We start from the raw sequence: 17656 nt of genomic DNA, 5'->3' as shown, positions 1-17656 counted from the left end.
CAAACTTAGAATGTATGCTTATTTACAGATTAAACATTATTACATGTACACAATTTAAAGATGTATTGTCCCTTGAAACACAAAAAAATAAAGGTCAAAATATTCTAAATTTAAATTAGCCATATCAAAGTAATATTAAAGTTATTCACTTTTAAGTCGAAAATTCAAGCCAAAAGCAACAAGTTAAAGTTATTTTTTTAACAAAAAATGTCTGTATTTCAGTTAAATGATTTTTTTTTTCGACAAATTTTTGGAATTAGTCAAATGGACAATACATCTTTAAGCTGGAGAGTTTTCTAATATTTTTTTCATGAAGGAATTTACCATAAAAATCAATATTCTACTGAGATTTACTTGTTCAATTTACTTGCACATTGATTTGACCACTGGAACTAACCCATGGACAATAATTTGACCACTAAGACTCAGTGCTCATCTATATATAAATTTACGTAAGGGCAAAATTCGCTAAATCGCGCGTTATTTCTAGAATGTTTACTCGATGGTATATAAAGTTGGTTAGAATCTCAGTACTGATTTTAACCACCTGATGTAACCCTGTTTACTAATTAAATTTAGTTAGATAATTAAATTTGCCCCAAATAGGGGTGTTTTCCAATCGTGGTATACACTGTCTAATACATGTCCATCGTGAAAAATACCCGCATACAATAATACGAGGATGCTTCGCATTTTCCTATCTCCTCCTACGATAACTGTTTTTAATGGCTGAAAAGCGATTGAACAGCTCGAGTACAGCATCATAATGTTGAAGACAGGCCGATTTTCTTTAAAAAATACTATTTTGATAGATTTAATATACGTTTATAGAAATGTATTGATTTGCAATGAATGGAACATTCCAAATTATTGCATACCTCCATGGTTTAACACAAGTAGGTACTGTAAATTTATAGACCCTTGGAGAATAAACAGAAATGGATTGTAATGCTATACAATACTGCAAATAGGTATTAACCACTTTTGATCGCCATTTGAATCAAAACAACACGTGTGTTGGTACTGTTAGATATAATATAAACAAATATACTAATAAACGTCATCACTGTGAGTGTGGGTAGCCCCTACTTTTAGACTATAAACACATAATAATATATACTGTATTACTGTCAGTTGTTTCTCAACGTTTGTATTAATTAATAATTACAAAAATGGTCTTTAAATGTACTTTACTATTTCAATCGACCATGAGGCAGTGACAGTTTTAATAAAGTATTAAATCGGAAATGTTTTACTCTATTTAGTGGTATATTATTTATAGGCTTATATAAAAAAAATATTTCGTTACTGATTGGATAATAAAGAAATATAAAGAATAATTTAACAAAATTGGGTTTGTTTAAATGAGTCCAAATAACCAATTTCGACTCATTTTGTGACAAGTTTCTAGGTGCTAATTTTGGTTGACTACATAAATCATTGTGTCTATTTATTTGTTTCTGTAAACGACAATGTATTATAGTCCTGCCGTACGTACATTTGAAATCGCCAGTCTTTTTACGCTGAAATTACTATGTATTCGAGAACCATCTCTGTGGGCGCGGCACGAACTAGATGGTACGCGTACCATCTAGTAACTTGTAATTTGATCACTGGATGAACTACCATTATATGTGTAACCCTATGATTTTTATGAATATATTTTTACCATTTATATCTTTCTTATATCTTTCTGTTTGATTTTTTTCATTTGAATGTATCTGTTTTTACAATGTACTGTATATAAATATAGTTTATAGGTCAGTAGAAAAGAATGCAGCTTAATTGCAACAAAGGTTACCCCAAGTGGGTCATAGTGACAAATGTTTGGGAAGTAAGGAATGTGTTTTGCCAAGTTGCTAGGCAACTAAGGTGATTATCTTCATTTCTGATGATTATACCTCACTTCCACTTGTGCCTGCTCACAAGAAACATCTATACATTTTTAACAACTTTAAAGGAAGTCACTTTTTCATATTTTGGCTCTTTTCTTAGGTAAGAACTATCAATTGTATTATTTTATGTTTAACAAATTTGTTAATATAACTTAATTTGAGATTTAAGCTTATGAAGATTAGGTTTATGCATTATGTTTGCATTGGCTCAATGCTTTAGATTAGTTATGTGATACTTAACTTTTTGATTATATTTTATAACTTTTGTGATACCATTTGCAATTGCGCTTGGTAATTTATGTTACTGTAAAGTAAGGTTCTGCAATCACACATTGTTCTCTCCCGTTTTAAGTTAAAGGGTCTTGAAGTGATTAACTTGCTTTTGCTAATACTTTTAATTGTATGAGTGTATCAGGACGATTCTGGTAAATGTGGGTCATTTACTAGATGGCAGTACACTCTTGGTATTGATTGACCTAGAGACAATTGGAGTGTGATTGTAGAATTGAGACTATTGTATTATACACTTATTTTTGATTTCCGCTTTATGCGACATTTATTTTTATACCTTTAATTACCTTTTAGTTTATAATTTAGTTTATTGAATGGATGCGCTGCATTAACCATCCTGAGTTTATAATAGTCAGGTTAATATGTTGATAGACACACGTTTGAATAGCTATTGCTATTATCCATTGAGTTGCAATGTAGTTATATTGGTATCAAGTATTAGCATACTTACCAAACGAAGTACCTCTAACTATATAATGTAACTAATGTTTTAATGAGTAGTGTGAATAATCATATACCAATCAGTGTTAATCGAACCTGGCGGTATTGACGGATTATGTTTTATTTTGTTTAATTGTCTATCATAGCCTAGGTTATTTTGCAAACATTGTGGTATTTTAATTATGTACCAAATGATATTTGATTTAAATTGTTTTATAGTTATATAGTATATGTATATATTTTCTCTTTTCTTAGATGAGAAAACACTACTTTTGAAATTTACGAATCATTATTGCAATTATTACACCATTGGTCGGAACATTTCGTTGATAACATTTACTCTACTGTGGAACCTTTCAAGTCGGAATTGTTTCAACTGAAGACTCAATTTTAATATAAACTTTTAGTTTTGTGGACACTTTAATGTTTTATCTTGTGAATAAATAATATTGGTTATGTAAATTCTGACAAGTTGATGTCAAAGGAATAAATCTACATTTTAATTTATAAGGCGTTTTCCTTGATTTGATTATTTAATACTTCTTGGAAATTTTAGTTTCTTGCTAGAAACTCGGGTTACAAATTGGGGGCTCGTCCGGGAAACGTAATATATATTTTATTACTATTGTGTGTGTGGTTAATCACCATTATTTACGTCTTGTAATTACAGTATTCTGATAAGTAGGTTTTATTTATTTCTAAGTAGTTAAAAAGAGCCAAGATGTCGAAATTAATAGAGTATGCCTTAGAATGGGCTAATCTTGTAGGTTACCCAATTTTACTGTCTGCGCCTAGAACAACAGTGGCTACTCACAGGCTATATAGAAAGTTGTGTGGTGCTCTGCCAGTCGAAGAGATAAAACGAAGAGATGAAATCGACAAACATGACTTCAAGAAAACTTTCATATTAGCTAGACTGTCATTGAAAACAGCAGATATGAACATTCCAGAAGAATTTGAAATCTCTGAAGAAGATGACACGATTAATTTTACGATTATAGTCAAACGGGTAGAAGAGTTTTCATCATTACTTCCCTCCACGTCACCCGAACCAAGTCATTCAACTCATCACAGTGAATTGCTAAATGTGGCTAGACTGTCAGTAAACTACCGAAAACTTAGAGTATTCTCTGGCCGAACTGACAAAGGGAAAGACGAAGACCCATATCATGTATGGAGGACACAGGCAAAGGCCCTTATTGAAGAATCGGAGACAGAGGTTTCACAAGCTTAAAAGAAAAGGCGACTACGTGAAGCACTCCGTTCTCCAGCGTTGGATGTTATTGATGACCTCCGGCGAGAAAACCCATCAGCTTCAGCAAAAGATTATCTCCAAGCTATGGAGGTAGTGTATGGCTCAACGCTTACAGGTGAAGAATTGTTCCACCAATTCTTTTCGATTGAGCAAAAGACAGGGGAAACGCCATCACATTACCTCACACGACTGCAGGATTCTTTACGACATGTTCTGCAAAAGGGAGGTATATCAGAAGACAGGATGAATGCCGCAATTCTGAAGCAGTTCATAAGGGGCAACATCTTCGAACCATTGCTGTTAGTGGACTTGCGTTTAAGAGAATTACAAGAAGCACCACCAACATATCTTACCCTACTAGGAAAAGTGAGACGATGGGAGGAAGAAACATCAAATAGACAGATGAAGGCTAAAGGGCAAAGCCGCAACGCAGTGGCTGCATCTCATTCAGTCCAAAATAACGATTTGATTGAGCGAATGAGCAGAATTGAGAAAATGTTAAAACAATCGACTCTAGGCAGTACTCATACCCAGCAACAAAGTCAACAATCTCAACCAGAATCAAAACCACATCAACAAAAGACCCAATGGCAAGGTAGGGGACGACGACAACCATCTGACTTCCCTAAATTCTGCTACAACTGCGGCGAAAATGGCCATATTAAACGTAATTGTGCCAAAGAAGTAAATGCTGCATTAGTTAACGAGAAATTGATTAGCCATCTGCACAACCAGGGAAACTCCAACGGACATTTGAAGGGGGCAGTCAGATGTCAAAGAAGAACGATTAGCTCCAAATTTTACCGATATTCCCAATGGACTGGTGGGGGAGAGTGTGACTGAAGAATGTTTCATTGATGGGTTAAAACATAATTGCCTTTTGGATAGTGGTTCACAAGTCACTACAATTAATAATTCAGTCTTTATGAAGCTTACAAAGACATTGCATCCTTTGTCAGATTTAGTCTTATGGCATGGTGGTGGTGGCAAAATACCATATCTCGGATGGACCAAGGTTAGAATTGCTTTCCCTCAAACTTTTGCTGGCACCAATAAGAATTTTGAAGTTCTAGTTTTAGTCGTTCCAGACACTGAAAATTCACATGAAGTAATTATTGGTACCAACACAGGATTGTTCAATCAACTCCGTCAGGAATGTAAGAAAAGGGCTGGTTCCCAATACCTGAGAAGACTCTTCATTAATACACGTTGTGCAGCTATATATCGCAATGCTGATAACCAAGAGAAAACCATGATTATACGGTCAGCTGGTAGTGAGCTTATTGCTGCTGGTACCACCAAGAGCGTTAAAGCGGTAGTCAGAAAGCCAACCAATGAAGTCACAGTATTGATTGATACAAATAACAAAGTCAATGCACATTTAAATTCAACCATTTGCCTTAAGAAATTACCCAGAGGAAAACGTGTCACTGTAAATATAGATGTTAAAAACAGCAGTTCAAAAGATATTTATGTACATAAAAATAATATACTAGCAGAAGCCACTATCCCTAGCAGCATTACTAACCCTTGTTCAACTAATTCTTCTCAAATCCCAGAGCAATTAAATGACATCAGTAAGTTACCGTTTGAATGGGGATCTGAAGTGCCCGTAGATGTTAAAAGCCGAATGCTTAGCAGGTTCCAGGAAAAGGCTGATGTTTTTGCCAAACATGAATGGGACCTTGGATTGACCTCTAATGCTGAGCATGAAGTCAACTTGAACGACACTACTCCTTTTCGAGAGAGGACACGAAGGGTATCCCCAGGCGACTTAGTTGACTTACAAACACATATTCACGAACTTTTAAGTAATGGAATTATCAAACCATCAAAGAGCAGATATGCCTCACCAATTGTTTTGGTCAGAAAGAAAAATGGCTCCTTACGAATGTGCGTCGATTACAGAAAGTTGAATGCAAGGACTGTGCCAGACCAGTATGTAGTACCCCTGATACAAGATGCTGTCGACTGTCTCAGTGGTTCCAAATGGTTCTCTGTAATTGATCTTAAGTCCGGTTTCTATCAAATTCCTATGCGCGAGAGTGACAAGGAGAAAACCGCCTTCACTTGCCCAATTGGTTTTTATGAATTCGAAAGGATGCCTCAAGGTATTAAAGGTGCACCGTCTACTTTTCAAAGATTAATGGAATCTTGTATGTCCGGCATGAATTTTATTGAAGCATTGGTATACATGGATGACATTATCGTATTTTCTAAGACAGTAGAGGAGATGGAAAATCGTCTCACCAAAGTATTTGATCGCTTAAAAGAGTTTGGCCTCAAGGTTTCTCCAGAGAAGTGCAAGTTCTTTTGCAAATCTGTAACATACCTTGGGCATATAGTAAGCGAAGAGGGAATTCAGACTGATCCTGAAAAGGTTTCAAGCGTTAAAGAGTGGCCTACACCAAAGAATGCTAAGGACTTACGAAGTTTCCTTGGCCTAACAGGTTATTATAGACGATTTGTTGAAGGATACTCGAAAATTGCAGCTCCGCTTCACTCATTAGCCAGTAAATATGCCTTCTCACCTAAGCGTGGTCGAACGTCAAAGAAAGTACGTCATGACGGGTTACAGAAGTCTTCTGAACCATTCTCAAATCAATGGACTGATCTATGTAACCAGGCTTTTAACCAACTTAAGACTAGATTATCATCTGCACCTGTTTTAGCATATGCTGATCTCACCAAGCCATTCCAACTTCATGTCGATGCATGCCGTGATGGTCTTGGAGCAGTTTTATTACAGGAAGTTGACAACAAATTTAAACCTGTAGCATATGCTAGTCGGACAGTGAGCCAGAGTGAGAGAAATTACCCAGCACATAAACTTGAATTCCTGGCATTAAAATGGGCCGTAACTGATAAATTTAAGGATCTTTTGTACCATGCAAAAGGTACCAAGGTAATGACTGACAGTAATCCATTAACATATGTTCTTACTTCAGCTAAATTGGATGCTACAGGTCACCGATGGTTGGCCGCGTTAGCTAACTTTGACTTCTCCATTCAATATAAACCTGGTAGAACTAATCAAGATGCGGATGCATTGTCCCGCAGACCTCTCGCTTCTGATGCTAATGCGGCAGATGAAGTTGATCAGATGAGAATTAAAGAGAATCTACAAACGCGAGTGAGTGAAATCTCACCTAAAGAAGTCATAAATGCGGTATATGGGATACGTTCAGCTGTTACCAATTCAAGTGACACACTACCTTATGCATATTGTCTTGGTGGTAGTAGTCAGTGTATTCCAGAGATGTATAGTAATGAAACATCCCTCACTGATGTTATTAACTGGAATGAAGCACAGGATGCTGATTATGTGTTAAAGGAACTGAAAGAAATGGTAAAATCAGGTCAGAAGCCAAAGATAACAAACAACGCGTCGAAGGAACTTACTCGTTATTGCAGAGAATATGCCAAATTAACATTGAAAGATAATGTACTGTACCGTATTATTACCAGACCTCAAGACGGTAGTAAAATTGAACAACTCCTTTTACCAAAGGCTTACCGAGTGAAGGCTTTGACAATGCTCCATAATGACTTAGGACATCATGGCACTGAACGCACAGTAGCGTTAGTTAGAGAGAGATTCTATTGGCCGAAGATGTCAACAGAGGTGGTAGAGTGGGTCAAGCATTGTGGTCGTTGCCTAGCACGTAAATCTTTGCCTTCAAAAAGTGCACCGCTACACAATATTAAAACAAATGGACCTATGGAGTTGGTCTGTATGGACTTTCTGTCTCTTGAGCCAGATAGCAGTGGTAAGAAGTCGATACTGGTAGTGACCGATCATTTCACCAGGTATGCCCAAGCTTTTCCGACAAAGGACCAAACAGCACTTACAGTTGCGAAGGTATTATGGCAACAATACTTTCAACACTATGGGCTACCAAAAAGGCTCCACTCTGATCAAGGACCAGAATTTGAAAGTAAAGTGATCAAAGAACTCACTGGTCTATTAGGAATTCACAAATCACATACCACTCCTTATCACCCACAAGGAGATCCACAACCTGAGAGATTTAACCGAACACTATTAAACATGCTGGGAACATTAGAAAATGAAAAGAAAGTAAATTGGAGTAAGCATGTCAGCTCGTTAGTGCATGCATATAATTGCACGAAGCATGACAGTACCGGATTTTCACCCTACTTTCTTATGTTTGGAAGGGAAGCTCGCTTGCCCGTTGATATTTGTTTCGACTTGCACCCTGATGGAAACCAAAATCGTAGTCATAGCAAATATGTGGAAGATCTTCGTCAAGGTCTTGAGAAAGCTTATGATATGGCACGAAATGAGTCAGAAAAGGCTGGGCATGCTAACAAAAGGAGGTACGATAAGAAAGTCCGTATAGCTAATGCAGTTCTGCAACCAGGAGACTGAGTTCTAGTCAGAAACTTAGGACTTAAAGGAAAGAATAAGCTTGCAGACCGTTGGAAACCTGAACCATTTATTATTATAGAGAAATTTGCAGACCTTCCAGTTTACAGACTTAAACCAGAAAAAGGTAATGAACAAGCTAAAACTTTGCATCGGGATCATATTCTTCCTGTTGGTTACATCACAGAAGTGAGACTACCCAGTCCAGTTCCAGAAAAGGCTAGAAGACCAAAAACCCGATCACAAACAAAGAATACAACCGAGAATGAAAATTCTTGTTCCAGTGATGAAGATGATGAATCTGTTGTAGATGTAACTATATCAGTTCCTGTAGATAATGCAAATGATCAGGCCAGTGAAACTGAGCACATTGATGTTCTCAATGCTACTCCTGTACAAAATGATAATTCTGAAATAGAGGATAGCAGCATAGCTGGTTCACTTACACCACCGTATCTACAAGAAACTCCAAGTAGGCCTATAATAGTATCTTCTACATTTCCAAATACGGATGCCTCTGAATACACGCCTAGAACACTTATAAAGAGAATCACAGATTTTAGTAGTGGACAAGAGGAGCAAGTTCAGTGTGAAAACAATACTGAAGTGCCTGTAGAAACTGCAGACACAGCTAGTGGTGATACTAACACAACAACGAGGTCCGAGTCTGATGATGGTGATCAAACAACCAATGAACCAGAAAGTGTTACAGAACAAGGTGACGACATCACTGTAGAAACGGAGGAATACAGCAGGCCAGTCAGAAACCGTCAAGTGCCTCGAAGACTCAACTATGATCATCTTGGAAATCCAACCTGGTATAGCAGAGTAGCCACCAGTCTCTATGGTCTGGCAAATTCTCTAAGTGCGTTAGGGACAACGCAGAGTTCAAGAGGGGAGGTTGTAACCCTATGATTTTTATGAATATATTTTTACCATTTATATCTTTCTTATATCTTTCTGTTTGATTTTTTTCATTTGAATGTATCTGTTTTTACAATGTACTGTATATAAATATAGTTTATAGGTCAGTAGAAAAGAATGCAGCTTAATTGCAACAAAGGTTACCCCAAGTGGGTCATAGTGACAAATGTTTGGGAAGTAAGGAATGTGTTTTGCCAAGTTGCTAGGCAACTAAGGTGATTATCTTCATTTCTGATGATTATACCTCACTTCCACTTGTGCCTGCTCACAAGAAACATCTATACATTTTTAACAACTTTAAAGGAAGTCACTTTTTCATATTTTGGCTCTTTTCTTAGGTAAGAACTATCAATTGTATTATTTTATGTTTAACAAATTTGTTAATATAACTTAATTTGAGATTTAAGCTTATGAAGATTAGGTTTATGCATTATGTTTGCATTGGCTCAATGCTTTAGATTAGTTATGTGATACTTAACTTTTTGATTATATTTTATAACTTTTGTGATACCATTTGCAATTGCGCTTGGTAATTTATGTTACTGTAAAGTAAGGTTCTGCAATCACACATTGTTCTCTCCCGTTTTAAGTTAAAGGGTCTTGAAGTGATTAACTTGCTTTTGCTAATACTTTTAATTGTATGAGTGTATCAGGACGATTCTGGTAAATGTGGGTCATTTACTAGATGGCAGTACACTCTTGGTATTGATTGACCTAGAGACAATTGGAGTGTGATTGTAGAATTGAGACTATTGTATTATACACTTATTTTTGATTTCCGCTTTATGCGACATTTATTTTTATACCTTTAATTACCTTTTAGTTTATAATTTAGTTTATTGAATGGATGCGCTGCATTAACCATCCTGAGTTTATAATAGTCAGGTTAATATGTTGATAGACACACGTTTGAATAGCTATTGCTATTATCCATTGAGTTGCAATGTAGTTATATTGGTATCAAGTATTAGCATACTTACCAAACGAAGTACCTCTAACTATATAATGTAACTAATGTTTTAATGAGTAGTGTGAATAATCATATACCAATCAGTGTTAATCGAACCTGGCGGTATTGACGGATTATGTTTTATTTTGTTTAATTGTCTATCATAGCCTAGGTTATTTTGCAAACATTGTGGTATTTTAATTATGTACCAAATGATATTTGATTTAAATTGTTTTATAGTTATATAGTATATGTATATATTTTCTCTTTTCTTAGATGAGAAAACACTACTTTTGAAATTTACGAATCATTATTGCAATTATTACACCATTGGTCGGAACATTTCGTTGATAACATTTACTCTACTGTGGAACCTTTCAAGTCGGAATTGTTTCAACTGAAGACTCAATTTTAATATAAACTTTTAGTTTTGTGGACACTTTAATGTTTTATCTTGTGAATAAATAATATTGGTTATGTAAATTCTGACAAGTTGATGTCAAAGGAATAAATCTACATTTTAATTTATAAGGCGTTTTCCTTGATTTGATTATTTAATACTTCTTGGAAATTTTAGTTTCTTGCTAGAAACTCGGGTTACATATGACTACTGGGTCTTACGCACGGACTGGAACCAACTTATAGTATGACCCTGCTGTAATGTAAACATAGGAAGATCCAATTTAGTATCAACGGCGCAGATTTATCTATCTATCTATCTATAAGCGCCCACTTGCACACTTGTTTTCTGAAATGTAGCTTTCCTGTGAGATGTTTATTGAACTTGTTAAAACTCTTGTTTTTTTTCAGGTCTACAGAAGGATATATTTGAGCCAGGAAGCATTGTGTCTTGCATAGTAGCGGAATATAAAAGACCAGAAGTAGAGATATTTGAAGTAATTGGTTACAGTGTTTTCTTCTATACATACAGTACTTGGAAGGGAAAGGTGGTTTATATGGAAGACCTATATATCATGAAAGAGTTCAGAGGTAAATGACCTACTAACTGACCTATGACCTACTTCTAACTGACCTTTAATGTATGTGAATGCATCCCAAGATTTTGATTGGTTGCAATCAGTTAAAATTAAAGTGATGTGTATTTCTAACTATGTTATTATTATTTTTTTCTGCGGAAACTGAACATTCTTAGTTGAAATCCAACCAAAACCAAAAAAATGGTTTTAATATTTTAAAAATGCTTTCTGGTAATATAAGCCAAATTTCAATAAAAAGTCAATAGCATGTCACCAAAAAAGAAAATATCAATGTTATTCTTTGCTTAAATTTTATAGAAAGAGGTTACGGAAGAATTTTGATGAGAAGGGTTGCTGAGGTAATTATGTCAAAAAATAACTGAAAAACGTGAATAATTAATATAAATAAATAATATAACACCCTTTTCTAAATCATTGCCAGTCGCAACGCACGCTTGTGCTCAGGTTCTTAAAGTTTAATTCTTTTTTCACTTTTTAAATTATACCCGACAATAGTTTTTCGTCACAAATTTTACTTTAACACTTAATGTTCATGGTATAAGTAGGCTAATAAAGTATCTTAAAAATTGATTTACAGAAATATATATTCATACATTATATTCTGACTGATTGACCACCATTATGGCTACGCCTAAGGCAGAAACATTGCCGCCAAAAATAAGAAATTATAGGCCATAGTTCAGCGGTTTGGCGGACTCATTTACCCTCAAACATGGGCTAGGGGCGAGCATGAGACACCTCCTTGGATCTCACAGACCCGTAATATTCCAATACACCCAGTACTTACCAAGTTACGCACAGTCTTAACTTTGACCATATTGACATTTTGGCCCCTGTACTGACCAAGCATCCCAATTTTTTTCGGCCAATAGCAAAAAATTGTTTTGATATAAGGAAGCAAAAAAAATTGTTGGCATAGTTTGCTAGAGGTTGCAGGTAACCCCTTTCTGGCTCCCCAACTACACCATGTTCTGAGTTTGAGTATGATATTGTTCTTTAGAAATGAGGCTCAATTTTTTTGTTGATTTTTGCACATTTTTCATAGGTATTTATTATCTAACATAACTTTTAAATAATTAATAAGAAAGAAGGTTTAATTATCTATAAAATAAATCAATTTTCATCATAAACGGTTATGTATTTAATGAGTTACAACCGAAAATAGAGTACCTGTATCTTACATAAATAGCGCCCTCAACTTCACAATTTTACTAAACATTATTAAATCCCTGCTACAAGTACCCAAACGTAATCGTTAATAACTTATGTTTGCCTTTTCACAAGCACATGTAGTTTACACATTATTTCTAGTATATATTGGGTAAAAAAAAAATAATTATGGCTTCTTGTCTTAATTAACATAATAAATATTGCATATCACAGATTTTGCTGATTTTTTTGCCAAAATTATACATTTTTGCTTTAAAAAAGTAATACATAACATCATTTGAATAAAAAGAACAAATCACACATCTACACGTACGTAATCAAACATCGTATACTCTATCTCTAACAATTTTTTCAAACTTCTGTCGACTAAAGCCGAAGTATAGTCGTTATCGCGGAACCGTTCTATGGTTACCACCAGGTAGGCTTACTTCATCAAAGCTTCTATGAATGGATGTACTGGTTGGGAACAGAAAAACTAGTAGACCATACCCAGTACCGTTTTGATTTCGATCAATCGGGAAATTAACCTCACGAATATTATTAAATACATAACATCATTTGAATAAAAAGAACAAATCACACATCTACACGTACGTAATCAAACATCGTATACTCTATCCAGGGCCGTAGCCAGGATCTGTCAAGGGGGGGTTCGCACACTAAGTATTTGGGTCACCCCCACCCCCATACCTACCCCTACCCACCTCCCCCCCCCCCCCTCCCCCACCTGGGGTGGAGCCTGAGGCGAAGCAAATTTTGTTAAATGACACCCCTAGATGGCCGGAAAAGACACTCTCATGCAGCATGCTACCAATGAGCAAAACGATCGATCGTACTTGGACTCGTTAGATGCGCGTGCTCTGTGCGGAACCGCCGATTGTTTGATCATTTACTCGATATTTTGTTTTGCGTTCAAGTTCAATGCGAACGTACGTCTAGGAGAAGCCCCGAAAAAAGCACACTGGGTGAAGGCAAATGCAATTCTTATTACAGCTCTATCTATAATATTTATTTACAGCAATTTGTTGAGGAAATTAAATATGCCAATGTAAATAGGTGATATTGATACATTTGAGTAGGCCTACGTATCGGCTGGTGGTCTAGAAAAAAATAATCGGATGCCATAATGTGAACTACAGTACATGATACCATAGATATTATAGTGTAAAATATTAATATTCACTATAATCCTCTATGATATAATTATACTTCATAGCCACACATAAATACTGATGTATGTCGGAAGGCTATATACTTTATGCATGCTGCCTGACTGCCAGTGATCTAAACAATTGGTACGCAGTTGTCTGGCGGTGTCCTTTGTACGAATCGTTCGTCCCCCAGCTCGCTGTGAGACGCGTCAATATCATGTTACATGCAGGGACCAAACATTTATTTTTCAGGTTAAAATCCGCAATTCATTTGCAACTCTTTACAGACTATATCGCTCGAAGTACGCTCATACAGGGAAGAAGGTACTGTATGAGTTATTCCGAACGAGTTTACGAATTTTTTAATTTACGAACAACTTTTTGTACTGTGGGGCACGTATTTGGACGATTTTCGGAGATGAGGGTGAGGTATTGGGCATGTCGGGGATGGGGGTTCGCAGTCGGTTAAGGGGGGTTCGCTGTAAAGGGGGGGTTCGCCCGAACCATAAAAACCCCCCCTGGCTACGGGCCTGCTATCTCTAACAATTTTTTCAAACTTCTGTCGACTAAAGCCGAAGTATAGTCGTTATCTCGGAACCGTTCTATGGTTACCACCAGGTAGGCTTACTTCATCAAAGCTTCTATGAATGGATGTACTGGTTGGGAGCAGAAAAACTAGTAGACCATACCCAGTACCGTTTTGATTTCGATCAATCGGGAAATTAACCTCACGAATGCTGACTATAGGAAACATGTATCCGAGTTATTTGAGTCCAAAACAAAGTCTCTACAGAAATTTTAGTCGCATTATGTATGCAAACATTGATAAATGGGGTCGAGGGTCAATTGTTGTATTTCCGGTCATTTTTTCGTAAAATGTTTCATTAGAGTAAATATAAATATGTACATTCTGAACAAGTTATTGAAAAAAATCAACTCTCTAGCCTTAGTGGTTTTCGATATATAGGAACCTTTAATTTCACCCTCTAATTTGCATATTTCATGTAACTTGTACTAATAATTTGCATACTTTGGAGGTGAGTGATACAGGTGTGATTTTGAGATCTACTAAACAGTCCTATGTTGGCTATTAGAAACCTGTATCGGAGTCATTTGAGGGAAAAACAAAGTCTCTACAGACATTTTAGTTTCATTTATATGCAATATTGAGAAATGGGGTCGAGGGTCAAATGTCATACTTCCGGTCAATGTTTTGTAAAATGTTTCATTGGAGCAAATAGAAATATGTTCATTCTGAATACTGCTGTGAAAAAATCAGCTCTCTAGCATTTAGTGGTTTTCGAGATATAGGACAACTGTAATTTTTTCCCCTTATTTGCATATTTTATTTAAATTGTACTACTAATTTGCATACTTTCGAGGTGTGTGACAAAGGTGTGATTTTGGGAATTACAAAGAGATCCTATGCTGGCTATTAGGAACCCATGTCTGGGTCATTTGAGGGCAAAATAAAGTCTCTACAGACATTTTAGTCACATTGTATATGCAAACATTGAGAAATGGGGTCGAAGGTCAAATGTTGTACTTCCGGTCATTTTTTCGTAAAATGTTTCATTAGAGTAAATATAAATATATACATTGTGAATAGATCAGTGAAAAAATCAACTCTCTCGGACTAGTAGTTTTTGAGATATGGTAACCCTGTAATTTCACCCTAATTTGCATATTTAAGCTAATTTGCATATCATCGGAATGAGTGACAGAGGTGTGATGCTCAAATTTTGATCTCCTCATCATATATGACCATTTAAAAAAGAAAAATCTCTGTTTGCAATTTGTTTCACTTTGGGCTGTTTTTTTTTTGCTAGATTGACTAGCCTAACACTGATGTGGTTATTGTAGGCAAACAGGGTATACACATTTCTGACCTACCCATACTGTTTAAGCGAGTAATAAATAAACCACACATTCATTATAGTAGACGTAGAATCAAATGACATGGGTCAGGCCACAGGAGATCTTTATGCGTCAGCACAACAGCAGCTTTCTCATATTGTTAATGACTTTATCTTGACCTAGTTTATATCAAATAGCCCACCAGTGTCATTACGCCTTCTATGTTTGTAGGCGAATTATAGTGTTATTGTCCGAATTATTTTATAACAGACACCACCAGTGTCATTGCGCGCTCTACACTTATAGTTGCATCGTAGCTTTTATTTTCTAAAGTATTTTATACCAAATAGACCACCAGTGCAATTACGCGCTCTACACTTGTAGGCGCATTATAATCATTATTGTGCGCATTATAGCTCAACACATTTTTTGTTCTGAAAAGTCCCGATACCACGCCTCACTTGCTGGGCAGCTGGATGCCATTTCAGTGGCATCCATTGGCTTTTGTAGCATCCCAGTATTTTCTACTTAATCACTTATCCCAATAGGTATATTTTCTATTTTGCCGTGATCCGTGCTCACGGGACTTTTCAGAATAAATATTTATCCAAATCATTATATCATCTATTGTGTTTCATTCTCAGTCTGACACACACACACATAGAGCAAGCCAGACTGCAAAATATAAATAAATAATAATATAAATAATTTCTAACTCATATAACAACATTCTTATTTTTTCAGATTGGTTTAGAGAAAGGTTGCCAGAGAATGCAGTGGGCAGTGCTGGGTTGGAATAAACCAGCAATTAATATGTATAAAACAATCAACTCAATAGATTTAACAGCAACTGAGGACTGGCATATGTATACAATGTTTAAGCCTCAATTGTTAACCTTTGTGACTAATTCTTAATTTTTCTATTTAAACACAATTTTCATTTTAAAATGTTAGTATAATAATGTAATATTGTAATTCCTTTTCATCATGTTCTGCTGGCTGCTTTCCATGCATGATTCGTTTACACGAGACATGCGACTACGCACTGATCGCGTTTTCGTCGTGAAAATGAAACATTGAGACATGGTTTAATTTGCCACACCAGACTGGAGAAGGTGTGAAAGACCTTTCATTAGTCCGGTCAAACTACGGTTTGACCTAGACAAAATTAGAACAGAATTTATTTTTGTTGTGCTCCTAACAGTAAGACCCATCTGAACCATATATCAAGGAGAAAAGGAAGAAAAATTGCTAATTTGCAGATAACTAATATAGCCGTTTTCTCTCAATTTTACCCAAATATCAGTATTAAAGCATCCGATTTTGGCAAATGCTTGTTCAACTATAGTCATTAAAACATATATTTTGCAAGAAAATCACTGGAGATGTTTAAAAAATAAATTGATCAACTTTTTAAAATCCAAGATGGGTTAAAATATACTTCAAAATGGCTGCCATTTTCTTATCTGTATAAAACACCAAATCAAGTCTTTCAAAATTGTCTGTCATAGGTCGTAGCCATATAAATTTTGCTTTTAGAAGTAGTCCTCATGAAACATTCATTTCCAGTATTAATATTTTAAAGTTTTGAAAGTAAAAGTTGGTCATATTGTCACCAATGGAAGTTTACGAATTGGCTGTCGCATTTATAAATTCCCAAACAAAAATGAAATACTGGGATTCAACAAATATTATTTAATTTTACTTTATTGATAAAATCAGATTTCTTTTCATGTTTCAAACAATGTTAGACAACTTTAACCATGTTTAATGGAGTACTTAACTCCTAACATTGTTTAAACTAAAACTTGACTAGATTGACTTATGTATTTAGAAGATACTAAAAGTTTTTCAGACAAAAAATATTTATAAAAACCAAATTACCATAGATGGTTTAGATAAAACTCGCGTTATTCACCAAACTAGTTACCAATTAACAATAATTTACAACTATTAATGAATAAATTAGTTTGAATCTATGAAACATCCACATATCAATAATGAAATTACAAATAATATATAATATAATCATGGCAAAACTTAAAAATAAATTGAATGAATTATATACTAAAATCTTGACAATTATAAAAAAAATTACCAAAATACATTGATGAATAATTTAAATGGGCATATAAATATACTGAAATCTTATTAAAATTATCAAACTACATTGATGAATTCATTAACTTTCTACAATCTTGACATAAATAAATTCTTTTTTAGCGCAAACAAAAATATGAATTGTACAAGAAAATGATTTTAAATGATATTAGTAAAAAGTTTACAGGTCTACAGTAGATAAAAATGTGAATAAAACAAGATCAAAGCAGAGAGT

The 17656-nt window shown here is 35.2% G+C and overlaps 1 protein-coding gene across 1 annotated transcript; it reads left to right on the top strand.

Moving 5' to 3' along the window:
• The first annotated feature begins 9542 nt into the window (after positions 1–9542).
• Positions 9543–17640, top strand: LOC140054106 (thialysine N-epsilon-acetyltransferase-like). The gene is made up of 4 exons (XM_072098978.1): positions 9543–10601; positions 10956–11135; positions 11441–11481; positions 16066–17640. The coding sequence occupies exons 2-4, from the start codon at positions 11102–11104 to the stop codon at positions 16234–16236; spliced, it is 246 nt and encodes an 81-aa protein (XP_071955079.1). The 5' UTR covers positions 9543–10601; positions 10956–11101; the 3' UTR covers positions 16237–17640.
• Positions 17641–17656: the final 16 nt, after the last annotated feature.

The sequence above is a fragment of the Antedon mediterranea genome, chromosome 7, assembly GCF_964355755.1.
Source record: "Antedon mediterranea chromosome 7, ecAntMedi1.1, whole genome shotgun sequence".
NCBI lineage: Eukaryota > Metazoa > Echinodermata > Crinoidea > Comatulida > Antedonidae > Antedon > Antedon mediterranea.
This window is presented reverse-complemented; position numbering and strand designations above follow the sequence as displayed.

What these genes read in the sequence shown, in the direction of transcription:
- LOC140054106 (XM_072098978.1), top strand. Translation starts at nt 11,102, where the DNA reads ATGGAAGACCTATATATCATGAAAGAGTTCAGAG. An exon ending in TATCATGAAAGAGTTCAGAG is followed by an intron (nt 11,136 to 11,440) that starts GTAAATGACCTA and finishes TAAATTTTATAG; the next exon opens with AAAGAGGTTACGGAAGAATT. An exon ending in TGATGAGAAGGGTTGCTGAG is followed by an intron (nt 11,482 to 16,065) that starts GTAATTATGTCA and finishes TTATTTTTTCAG; the next exon opens with ATTGGTTTAGAGAAAGGTTG.